We start from the raw sequence: 12,874 nt of genomic DNA on the forward strand, positions 1-12,874 counted from the left end.
AACACGCATGACACCGACGCCTGAACACGCATGCGTGTAGCGATAGCACGCATGACACAGACACCTGAACACGCATGCGTGTAGCGATAACAGGCATGCGTGTAGCGATAACACGCATGCGTGTAGCGATAACACGCATGACACCGACACCTGAACACGCATGCGTGTAGCGATAACACGCATGACACCGATACCTGAACACGCATGCGTGTAGCGGTATACACGCATGACACCGATACCTGAACACGCATGCGTGTAGCGATAACACGCATGAGAGGAGCGATAACACGCATGACACAAACACCTGAACACGCATGCGTGTTGCGATAACACGCATGCGTGTAGCGATAACACACATGACACAGACACCTGAACACGCAACTAACCATTCATGCCACTGGGCACGAACCATTCATGCCACTGGGCAAATGTTTATTACAAACGATTTTACTTTGCAATATTAACGGCGGCTTAGCAATAAATCGAACACTCGCATTAGTAAAATTTGTTTAATGACACTTAACATAATGGGCAGGTACACGTACCAACGTAATTAAAATTTTGTTACAAGTATCAAGGATACAAATAATAAGGTAATAAAGTAAATTTACACGTACGAGATAGAAGATATTCCAATAATTACCAAATTTACAACCATTATAGTTATTTAATCACAGAAAATCTAGTGGATATACTCCGCATCCTAAGCCATTAATCAAGCCACGAAAATCGATATAAATAATTCATTTTTTTCAACCCAGTCAATGTAGTACTTGAATGGTATTAGAAACCCTTTGAACATGGTTGAACATCTAGTAAAAGATACTTTTCAATTGAATTAATTTTATAAATTGCATCTACCTGGATATAATTAAATATATTTGATTGATTAAATATGTAGAAGGATTATCTTCTACATATTTAATTCACCAGTAGAAAAGATCATGTAGTTTAAATGCAACATTCAAAATTATCATCCGTTTAATATTCTGAGTAGATTATCGTTTTAATGACGACTATTTGGGTGTTTTACAAATCGTGATATACATTATAAAATATAGCCTAGATTCTTTAAAAATAAAAAATCAATAAAAATCCGGCATATCTCAGTCTACTTACTTTGCTATCGTTGCTTCCAAATCCAGAACTGTTATTGAACTCCATACTGCAATCTGACAAAGATTTAAAATAAGAAAAAAGCACGATTTCTAGCCGCAAGATTAAATAATTAATAAACTTTGGCCTGCGTTTGTTTCTTTGGTTCTGGTTTACATATATTTATTATTCTTGGTTATTAAAATTTCTGAATAGGAATTTAATCGGACGGTAAAGCACACACCGTGGAACAGTTCACGAAATCGACATAATTTTTCTTCAACGTCAAAGGAACTCTAGAAAACCATTGGCCAGGATTGTTTCCTCTCTCATTGCAGTTTTTGTTATGTTTTTTAAATAACATTATATAAACATTTTTATGATTTACAGAATCAAGCTTATTGATTGGTGAATAAATATATTTTCAATAAAGTTCGTAAATCAAATTGCTCTGGCGGGGCCTAAACTGTTTTTTTAATAGTACCAAATTTGGGAATCGGAAATAAATAAAATCAATAATAACATCTTTTCCACATAGGAGATGTACATGAAACATATATAAACACAAAATTTAAAATAAAATTTATATTTATTTCTATAACTGGGTTAATATAAACACGAGTTTTTTATATTGCTCACTGTATTCAAGTATTAAAAATCATAATATCGTCAACGCATCAAATTATTAATTTGAAAATTATTACAATAACTATTCAAACAAAAACATACGTTACTTCCACAAGAAATATTTTTCAGTAATGCGACACATCACAAGAAGTTGACGCTAGCAAAAAACCGCGTCACAGAATGTACGCAGGAAATTTGACTGATGACTCAGTTTACTGCCGCTTGCTGACTGAAAACTCACTTTACTGCCGCTTGCTGAGCGCTGACCACGTCTTTACTGCCGCTTGCTGAGTGAAATGTCGTTCATGTACGCAGGAAATTTGACTGATGACTCAGTTTACTGCCGCTTGCTGACTGAAGACTCATTTTACTGCCGCTTGCTGACTGAAGACTCGCTTTACTGCCGCTTGCTGAAGGCAGTTTATGTCCACCTCCCACGCACTGGTCACTTCAAGCCCCTCTTGTCTACGTAACTTTACAGATCCTTGCTCTACGGTTGTTGACCGTACAGTTGTTTGCATGTCAATGAATATGAATTAATGTCTAATACATGTATTAATACACGTGTTAATGCACGACTTAATACACTAGTAATTCGCGTGTTAATTCATGTGTTATTACCCGTGTTAATACACGTTTTAAGGCACGAGTTAATGTACGACTTAATACACTAGTAATTCGCGTGTTTATTCATGTGTTATTACCCGTGTTAATACACGGGTTAAGGCACGTGTTAATGTACGGTTTAATACACTAGTAATTCGCATATTAATTCATGTGTTATTACCCGTGTTAATGCACGGGTTAATACACTAGTAATTCGCGTATTAATTCATGTGTTATTACCCGTGTTAATGTACGGTTTAATACACTAGTAATTCGCGTATTAATTCATGTGTTATTACCCGTGTTAATGTACGGGTTAATACTCTAGTAATTCTCTGTGTATTAACGTGTTAGTATCCGTGTTTAATTCACGGGTTAATGCACTGATAATAGACGGATTAATACACTAGTAATTTACGTGTTAATACACGTGTAGTTACACGTGTTGATACATTAATAACTCACATGTATTACACGTATTAATACCCGTGTTAATGCAGGTTTTAATACGTGTGATCATATGAGTATTAATACACGTGTTAATGACGCTGTTTTAAAACGATTGATTCTGGAAGCGGAATCAAATTTTTCCAAGATCGAAAGTTTTGTGAATCTGAAGTTGTTGAATAATTATTAAGCGCTAATTAAGAATATTAATTTATGTAGCGTTACATTCTTTACAAATAAAGAGCGAGTGAACGTAAGCAAAACGCCATATCGCATGAACCTTAAATTCAATTCACTCAGTGTGGGATTTGAATAATCTACTTTTATCTACTTACTTTAGAATAATCTACTTACTACTTTAATCTACATGCACAACTAAAAATATAAATATTTTTGTCCTGTAGTCAAATTCCTTCCTAATACGTTAGGATAGTACGATATGATGGTTTTGTTCAAATCAATTTTTCAAAATTGATGCCATTTCATTTTCCAAAATTCCATTTCAGCTAAGTTTCCTCCATCATAAATACAACAAGATTCCTTCAATAGATGATAACAAATCTAAACTGCACCAAGCAGTCAGTGCTATTCTTACCGAAATTGCACATTATTGAAGCTAATAAATAGTAAACTGCATGCACATATTGGCTGCAGTGCTATTCTTACCGAAATTGCACATTATTTATGTAAACAAATTTAAACTGCATGCACCTGCAGTGCTATTCTTACCGGAATTTCAATTTAAACTACACATTGCCTTCAGTGCTATTCTTACCGGAATTTCATATTATTTAATGGAACAAATTTAAACCGCACCTTGTCTTTCAGTGCTATTCTTACCGGAATTTCAATTTAAACTTCACCTTGCCTTCAGTGCTATTCTTACCGGAATTTCATATCATTTAAGCGATGAGGAGCCTGCCGTTCACCACTGCCATGTTTAAGAGAAAGTGTTTATGTTGACAGTTGCGTTGGACTGTAAATAAACGAACTATAATAGGATTAAAAATAGGATTAAAATCTTCACTGTCAGAGTGCCCAATTCTTTCCTTTTCCTCTATTTACCTTCCTTTTTGTATGATAATTGCTAGCTAAATTTATCTTTAGAAGGTTGTACGTCAACCTGCCGATCAGATCACATTATTTTAATGATATTAATGGAATGCAAGTTAATGTAGACGGGCAAAAATTTACATAAACAAGAATTGATCGCAGATCTTCTTCAAACGAAATTAATATTATATTATTGTCATTTGGTATTGTAATTGAGAGAGGATGTAGTTTTGTTCAAACAGAAGCCCCCAATGGTTTTGATTAATTTAAAAATTTTCGCTATTTTTTAGAAATTTTATGAATTCATGGCAGTTTAGACGTATTTCTGACAGTGGCTCGTAGCATGGATACGCAAATGGCTTTATTCATGCAACAATTTGGTCTGCAATACAATTAAATTTAAATTAAATTTTAGTGTATTTCTGACACTATTTTTTGCAGGGAGATGAAAATAGCGTTTGTCACACATTGCTTTGGTCATTAATACAAAAAATTTAAATAGTTTTTTTTGCCGTATTATTGCTTGTGCCTTACAGCGTGCACAATAAAATTGCTTCATTTACACATCAAGTTAAGTTGTAATACAATAAATCCAAATACGTATTTTCTAAATAAGTTTCGGATGTGTAAAAATCATATTTCTAGCAGTGGCCCGTAGCTTACGGGCCACTGCCACGGGCCCGTATGCAGTGGCCCGTATATGGGCCAGAACATTGCATACGAGCCCGTAGCATACAACCGTCTGCTATAAATCCTGATGTAGACTAAATTAATTCTAAATTTGTATTTAAAAATGGTTAAACCGTAGCATACGTAGCACGAATGACGGGATTAATTCTATATTTTTTATTTAAAATAGTTAAACCGTAGCATTCGTAGCACAAATGACGTGCAGCATCCTTTTATGGCAAATTAATTCTAAATTTGTATTTAAAATTGGTTAAACCGTAGCATACGGCTGTCCAAATGACGTACAGCATCCTTTTATGGCTCGTGGCAGAGACGAAGCAGCGTCGGCGACACCTTCAGGTCGTTTGCAGGAGGCAGTAGCTGGGGTGCGGTGCTAGGGCTGACTGCTGTATAGTGTGCACTCTCTCAACTCTGAACTTAGTTACACTCTGAGCACTCTAGCTGTACATTATGTGCTCTCTGCACGCTCTGTGCACTCTAGCTGTACACTGTGTGCACTGTGAGTACTCTAGCTGTACAGTGTGCACTCTCTCAACTCTGAACTTTGTGCACTCTGAGCACTCTAGCTGTACATTTTGTGCACTCTGTGCACTCTATCTGTATAGTGTGCACTCTCTCAACTCTGAACTTAGTGCACTCTGAGCACTCTAGCTGTACATTTTGTGCACTCTGTGCACTCTAGCTGTACATTTTGTGCACTCTGTGCACTGAACTTAAAGCACTCTGAGTACTCTAGCTGTATACTTTGTGCACTCTGAGCACTCTAGCTGTACACCTGTCTCTTATACACATCTAGATGTGTATAAGAGACAGCATGCGTGTAGCGTGAACACGCATGACACCGACACCGTAACACGCATGCGTGTTGTGATAACACGCATGCGTGTAGCGATAACACGCATGCGTGTAGCGTTAACACGCATGACACCGACACCTGAACACGCATGCGTGTAGCGATAACAGGCATGCGTGTAGCGATAACACGCATGCGTGTAGCGATAACATGCATGCGTGTAGCGATAACACGCATGCGTGTAGCGATAACACGCATGCGTGTAGCGATAACACGCATGCGTGTAGCGTGAACACGCATGCGTGACATTTTGTGCACTCTGTGCACTCTAGCTGTATACTTTGTGCACTCCGCACGTTAGTGCACTCTGAGCACTCTAGCTGTACACTTTGTGCACTCTGTGCACTCTAGCTGTACATTTTGTGCACTCTGTGCACTCTAGCTGTATACTTTGTGCACTCCGCACGTTTGTGCACTCTGAGCACTCTAGCTGTACACTTTGTGCACTCTGAGCACTCTAGCTGTACACTTTGTGCACTCTGAGCACTCTAGCTGTACACTTTGTGCACTCTGCACGCTCTGTGCACTGCATTCTGTACATTCCGCATACACAGCATATTTTGTGCACCGTGGCGGCATGAATGCAGTTTTAGAAAATATTTGTGTAATCTCTTAAAAAATTTCACAGCTAGTATAAAATATTACTATTTTTAACATTCGAGTTTAATTTGTTTGTAACAACAAGACGAATTACAATCTGAGTACTTAAAATCAATGTTTATGACTTTCAATTCGGATTGCCTAACTGAATTCAATCGCAGTCTGTGGCGCTGAGAATTTTTTTATTTTCTCAAAATTCGCTCAGCATGTGAACAAGTAAAATTAGTTTTCATCGGTAAATAGTTTTTTTTATATTCTGTTCATTTTTATTCTTCACACTGACTGGCTGGGGCATTATGATTTCCTTCCGATCAAATTCATTGTTTATTAAGTATTAGAAATATTGTCATTATTGTGCCAATTTTATTAAATCTGGTAAGATTTAATTTATATATGTAGGTAAGAATTAATAAATTTAATTTTAATTTCAGTGGTAACGTATATTTGGTTTCTTCTGTGTTTTGCACAAGCAGAAATGGATGACGACCAGATCGCAAGTAAGTGACTTCAATTAACACATGGGATTTACTTAAACTAATTTTACATTTTTACATTGCAGTTTTCATTAAATTTCCATTATCTCACTTGATAATTTGAGCACTACTAAGTTTAAATAACTGAATAAATGTGAATATGTCTGTCGTCTTTATGCCATCAGTAGATCCTATTAACGCTTACTGAATTAACCCTTAAAATTGTCCAACACTTTAAAACCTTGAACAGCAGAAAATTTTTAAGCAAGTAAGCTTAACAAAAAAATTATGAATATATTTTATGTTTTTAAAGATGCTCTCATTTTACTTTACATTTTACTTTACTTTACTTTACTTTACTCATTTTACTGTTAATGGGATTAATTAATAACGAGGTCTCGGGACTAGGAACCTAAATAATAACGAGGTCACGGAACTAGGAACCTAAATAATAACGAGGTCACGGAACTAGGAACCTAAATAATAACGAGGTCACGGAACTAGGAACCTAAATAATAACGAGGTCACGGTACTAGGAACCTAAATAATGTCTAGGTCACGGGACTAGGAACCTAAATAATAATGAGGTCTCGGGACTAGGAACCTAAATAATAATGAGGTCACGGGACTAGGAACCTAAATGATAACGAGATCACGGGACTAGGAACCTAAATAATAACGAGGTCACGGTACTAAGAACCTAAATAATAACGAGGTCACGGGACTAGGAACCTAAATAATAACGAGGTCGCGGCACTAGTAAACTAAATAATAACGAGGTCACGGGACTAGGAACCTAAATAATAACGAGGTCACGGAATCACGGAACTAGGAACCTAAATAATAACGAGGTCTCGGGACTAAGAACCTAAATAATAACGAGCTTACGGTACTAGGAACCTAAATAATAGCGAGGTCGCGGCACTAGTAAACTAAATAATAACGAGGTCACGGGACTAGGAACCTAAATAATATCTAGGTTACGGGACTAGGAACCTAAATAAACTGTACAAGTAAATGTAAATTTTTTAGATGCGCGCAACGAGCTGCGAACTGTCAAGCTGCGCCCGCCTACTATTTTAAGACGGGAATGTTTACAAAAAACTTTAAAGGGATACTGACAACAGTCTTATCTTAGTCAGCAGCTCTACTTTTACAGTAATTAAGACTTAAGTAGAGTTTACATTAGTCTTGGTCAGAAGCTCTACTTTTACAGTAATTTAGTAGAGTAGAGCTTACTGACATCAGTCTTGTCTTAGTCAGTATAGCTCCGCCTTTACAATAATTATTCTACACTTCTATTCTATTCTATTCTATTCTATTCTATTCTATTCTAAGACTTTAGTAGAGTTTACTGACAACAGTCTTATCTTAGTCAGCAGCTCTACTTATCATTAATTTAAACGTTATTAAATATTAAGCTATACGATAGAGTTAATTAAAATATCTCATTAACATATCACATAGTGAGCAATAAAACTATTTATTAAGGAGTAAAAATTTTATTCACATAATTATATAGTTAATAAATTAACAAAAATCTTGAAAATAATTAAGTATTTATCGCTGGAGAATCTCAATTATTATTTTCTAGATATAATATAGATTAAATTTATTATTCTCTATTTCTATTAGCTAGAGAATTGTCCAAAAATATATATTATTCTAATATATTTATCAATTTACAGCGATGCGGAAAGTGTTCGCAATGTTCGATCAGGCGAAGACGGGCTTCGTAGAGACGAACAAGTTCGTGAACATCCTGAACACTCTGGGCCAGAACTTTGATGAAGATGATCTGAGTGCTAAGATAGAGGAGGTCGACTCTGAGAGTGAGTGCTAGACTAGAACTAATGCTGTGCTAGATCTATTGCTATACTACAACTATTGCTGAGAACTATTGCTATACTAGAACTATTGCTATGCTAGAACTATTGCTGTACTGGAACTATTGCTATACTAGAACTATTGCTATACTAAAACTATTGCTATGCTAGAATTATTGTTATACTAGAACTATTGCTATACTAGAACTATTACTGTACTAGAACTTGCTATACTGGAACTATTGCTAAACTGGAACTATTGCTATGCTAGAACTATTGCTATGCCAGAACTATTGCTATACTAGAACTATTACTGTACTAGAACTATTGCTATGCTAGAACTATTGCTATACTAGAACTATTGCTATACCTGAACTATTGCTATGCTAGAACTATTGCTATACTAGAACTATTGCTATACTAGAACTATTGCTATGCTAGAACTACTGCTATACTAGAACTAATGCTATACTAGAACTATTGCTATACTAAAACTATTGCAATGCTAGAACTATTACTGTGCTAGATCTATTGCTATACTAGAACCATTGCTATGCTAGAACTATTGCTATACTAGAACTATTGCTATGCTAGAATTATTGCTATACTAGAATTATTGCTATACTAGAACTATTGCTATACTAGAACTATCGCTACACTAGAACTATTGCTACACTAGAACTATTGCTATACTAGAACTATTGCTATACTAGAACTATTGCTACACCANAAATTTCTGAATAGGAATTTAATCGGACGGTAAAGCACACACCGTGGAACAGTTCACGAAATCGACATAATTTTTCTTCAACGTCAAAGGAACTCTAGAAAACCATTGGCCAGGATTGTTTCCTCTCTCATTGCAGTTTTTGTTATGTTTTTTAAATAACATTATATAAACATTTTTATGATTTACAGAATCAAGCTTATTGATTGGTGAATAAATATATTTTCAATAAAGTTCGTAAATCAAATTGCTCTGGCGGGGCCTAAACTGTTTTTTTAATAGTACCAAATTTGGGAATCGGAAATAAATAAAATCAATAATAACATCTTTTCCACATAGGAGATGTACATGAAACATATATAAACACAAAATTTAAAATAAAATTTATATTTATTTCTATAACTGGGTTAATATAAACACGAGTTTTTTATATTGCTCACTGTATTCAAGTATTAAAAATCATAATATCGTCAACGCATCAAATTATTAATTTGAAAATTATTACAAGAAATATTCAAACAAAAACATACGTTACTTTCACAGGAAATATTTTTCAGTAATGCGACACATCACAAGAAGTTGACGCTAGCAAAAACCACGTCACAGACGCTAACTAATGACACTTTTTACTGCCGCTTGCTGACTGAAGACTCGCTTTACTGCCGCTTGCTGACTGAAGACTCGCTTTACTGCCGCTTGCTGACTGAAGACTCACTTTACTGCCGCTTGCTGACTGGAGACTCACTTTACTGCCGCTTGCTAGGCGCTGACCACGTCTTTACTGCCGCTTGCTGAGTGAAATGCCGTTCATGTATGCAGAAAATTTGACTGATGACTCAGTTTACTGCCGCTTGTTGACTGAAGACTCACTTTACTGCCGCTTGCTGACTGAAGACTCGCTTTACTGCCGCTTGCTGACTGAAGACTCACTTTACTGCCGCTTGCTGAGCGCTACCCATGTCTTTAATGCCGCTTGCTGACTGAAGACCCACTTTACTGCCGCTTGCTGACTGGAGACGTCTTTACTGCCGCTTGCTAGGCGCTGACCACGTCTTTACTGCCGCTTGCTGAGTGAAATGCCGTTCATGTACGCAGGAAATTTGACTGATGACTCAGTTTACTGCCGCTTGCTGACTGGAGACGTCTTTACTGCCGCTTGCTGAGTGAAATGCCGTTCATATACGCAGGAAATTTGACTGATGACTCAGTTTACTGCCGCTTGCTGACTGGAGACTCACTTTACTGCCGCTTGCTGACTGGAGACTCACTTTACTGCCGCTTGCTGACTGGAGACTCACTTTACTGCCGCTTGCTGACTGGAGACTCGCTTTACTGCCGCTTGCTGACTGGAGACTCGCTTACTGCCGCTTGCTGACTGAAGACTCATTTTACTGCCGCTTGCTGACTGAAGACTCGCTTTACTGCCGCTTGCTGAAGGCAGTTTATGTCCACCTCCCACGCACTGGTCACTTCAAGCCCCTCTTGTCTACGTAACTTTACAGATCCTTGCTCTACGGTTGTTGACCGTACAGTTGTTTGCATGTCAATGAATATGAATTAATGTCTAATACATGTATTAATACACGTGTTAATGCACGACTTAATACACTAGTAATTCGCGTGTTAATTCATGTGTTATTACCCGTGTTAATACACGTTTTAAGGCACGAGTTAATGTACGACTTAATACACTAGTAATTCGCGTGTTTATTCATGTGTTATTACCCGTGTTAATACACGGGTTAAGGCACGTGTTAATGTACGGTTTAATACACTAGTAATTCGCATATTAATTCATGTGTTATTACCCGTGTTAATGCACGGGTTAATACACTAGTAATTCGCGTATTAATTCATGTGTTATTACCCGTGTTAATGTACGGTTTAATACACTAGTAATTCGCGTATTAATTCATGTGTTATTACCCGTGTTAATGTACGGTTTAATACACTAGTAATTCGCGTATTAATTCATGTGTTATTACCCGTGTTAATGTACGGGTTNATTACCTCATTACCTGTCTCTTATACACATCTAGATGTGTATAAGAGACAGGTGCTATTCCTACCGGAATTGCACATCATTTAATCGAACAAATTTAAACTGCACATTGCCTGCAGTGCTATTCTTACCAGAATTTCATATTATTTAATCGAACAAATTTAAACTGCTCCTTGTCTTCAGTGCTATTCTTACCAGAATTTCATATTATTTAATCGGGAAAATTTAAACTGCACCTTGCCTGCTGTGCTATTCTTACCGGAATTACATGTTATTTAAGCGAACAAATTTAAACTGCACCTTGCCTGCAGTGCTATTCTTACCGGAATTTCAATTTAAACTGCACATTGCCTTCAGTGCTATTCTTACCGGAATTTCAATTTAAACTGCACATTGCCTTCAGTGCTATTCTTACCGGAATTTCACATCATTTAAACGAACCAATTTAAACTGCACATTACCTGCAGTGCTATTCTTACCGGAATTTCATATTAGTTAAACGAACAAATTTAAACTACACCTTGCCTGCAATGCTATTCTTACCGGAATTGCACATTATTTAATCGAACCAATTTAAACCGCACCTTCCCTGCAGTGCTATTCTTACCGGAATTGCACATTATTTAAACGAACAAATTTAAACTACACTTTGCCTGCAGTGCTATTCTTACCGGAATTTCAATTTAAACTGCACATTGCCTGCAGTGCTATTCTTACCGGAATTTCATAATATTTAATCGAACAAACTTAAACTGCACCTTGCCTGCAGTGCTATTCTTACCGGAATTTCAATTTAAACTGCACATTGCCTGCAGTGCTATTCTTACCGGAATTTCAATTTAAACTGCACATTGCCTGCAGTGCTATTCTTACCGGAATTTCAATTTAAACTGCACATTGCCTGCAGTGCTATTCTTACCGGAATTTCAATTTAAACTACACATTGCCTTCAGTGCTATTCCTGTCTCTTATACACATCTAGATGTGTATAAGAGACAGGTATTAAGCCATTTCACAGATGAAGAGAAACATCATAATTTCAAGTCTATATTTCAATCATAGGTTTGAAAAATTTAAATTTCTGAAGGTATCAACCTGAATTATCAACGAGTAGGAATTTCTATGCATAATTAGATGAAATTAACAACCGAAATTTCAAAATCGGTAGTTTCGTTGAATTTAATAACGTTGAGCAAACTTATCATTCATAATTGCATTATCACGTCAAATGATCTGATGGTATGGAAGCTTTCTCTAATTATCTTACTTACTTACTTTCTTTATCAACTTCATCTATCTTCGTCTGGAGATCGTATGAAAGCTTACTCTGTTTATCTTACTTTATCTTACTTACTTTCTTTATCAACTTCATTCAGCAGCTCTACTTTTACAGTAATTAAGACTTGAGTAGAGTTTACTGACAACAGTCTTATCTTAGTCAGCAGCTCTACTTTTACAGTAATTAAGCCTTGAGTAGAGTTTACATTAGTCTTGGTTAGCAGCTCTACTTTTACAGTAATTAAGACTTAAGTAGAGTTTACTGACATCAGTCTTATCTTAGTCAGCAGCTCTACCTTTACAGTAATTAAGACTCAAGTAGAGTTTACTGACAACAGTCTTGGTCAGCATTAATTTGAACGTTATTAAATATTAAGCTATACGATAGAGTTAATTAACATGTCTCATTATCATATCACATAGTGAGCAATATAACTATTAATTAATGAGTAAAAATTTTATTTACGTAATTATATAATTAATTGATGAACACAAATTTTGAAAATAATTAAGTATTTATCGCTGGAGAATCTCAGGGATGCTTTTCTGAAATTAGTATATAAATAATAAATATTCTAGTTTCGTCTTAATAGAAAC

General features: G+C 36.0%; 1 protein-coding gene across 1 annotated transcript in view; it reads left to right on the forward strand.

The window, feature by feature from the left end:
- Positions 1 to 6,385: 6,385 nt before the first annotated feature.
- The window catches only part of LOC108671653 (troponin C), a gene marked incomplete at its 3' end in the record, with an annotated part of 8,589 nt that continues 2,100 nt past the window's right edge, over positions 6,386 to 12,874 (forward strand). The window contains 2 exon segments of the mRNA XM_018159225.1: positions 6,386 to 6,468; positions 8,133 to 8,276. Coding sequence (XP_018014714.1) covers positions 6,447 to 6,468; positions 8,133 to 8,276 — 166 coding nt within the window.

The sequence above is a fragment of the Hyalella azteca genome, unplaced genomic scaffold, assembly GCF_000764305.2.
Source record: "Hyalella azteca isolate HAZT.00-mixed unplaced genomic scaffold, Hazt_2.0.2 contig716, whole genome shotgun sequence".
Lineage (NCBI taxonomy): Eukaryota > Metazoa > Arthropoda > Malacostraca > Amphipoda > Hyalellidae > Hyalella > Hyalella azteca.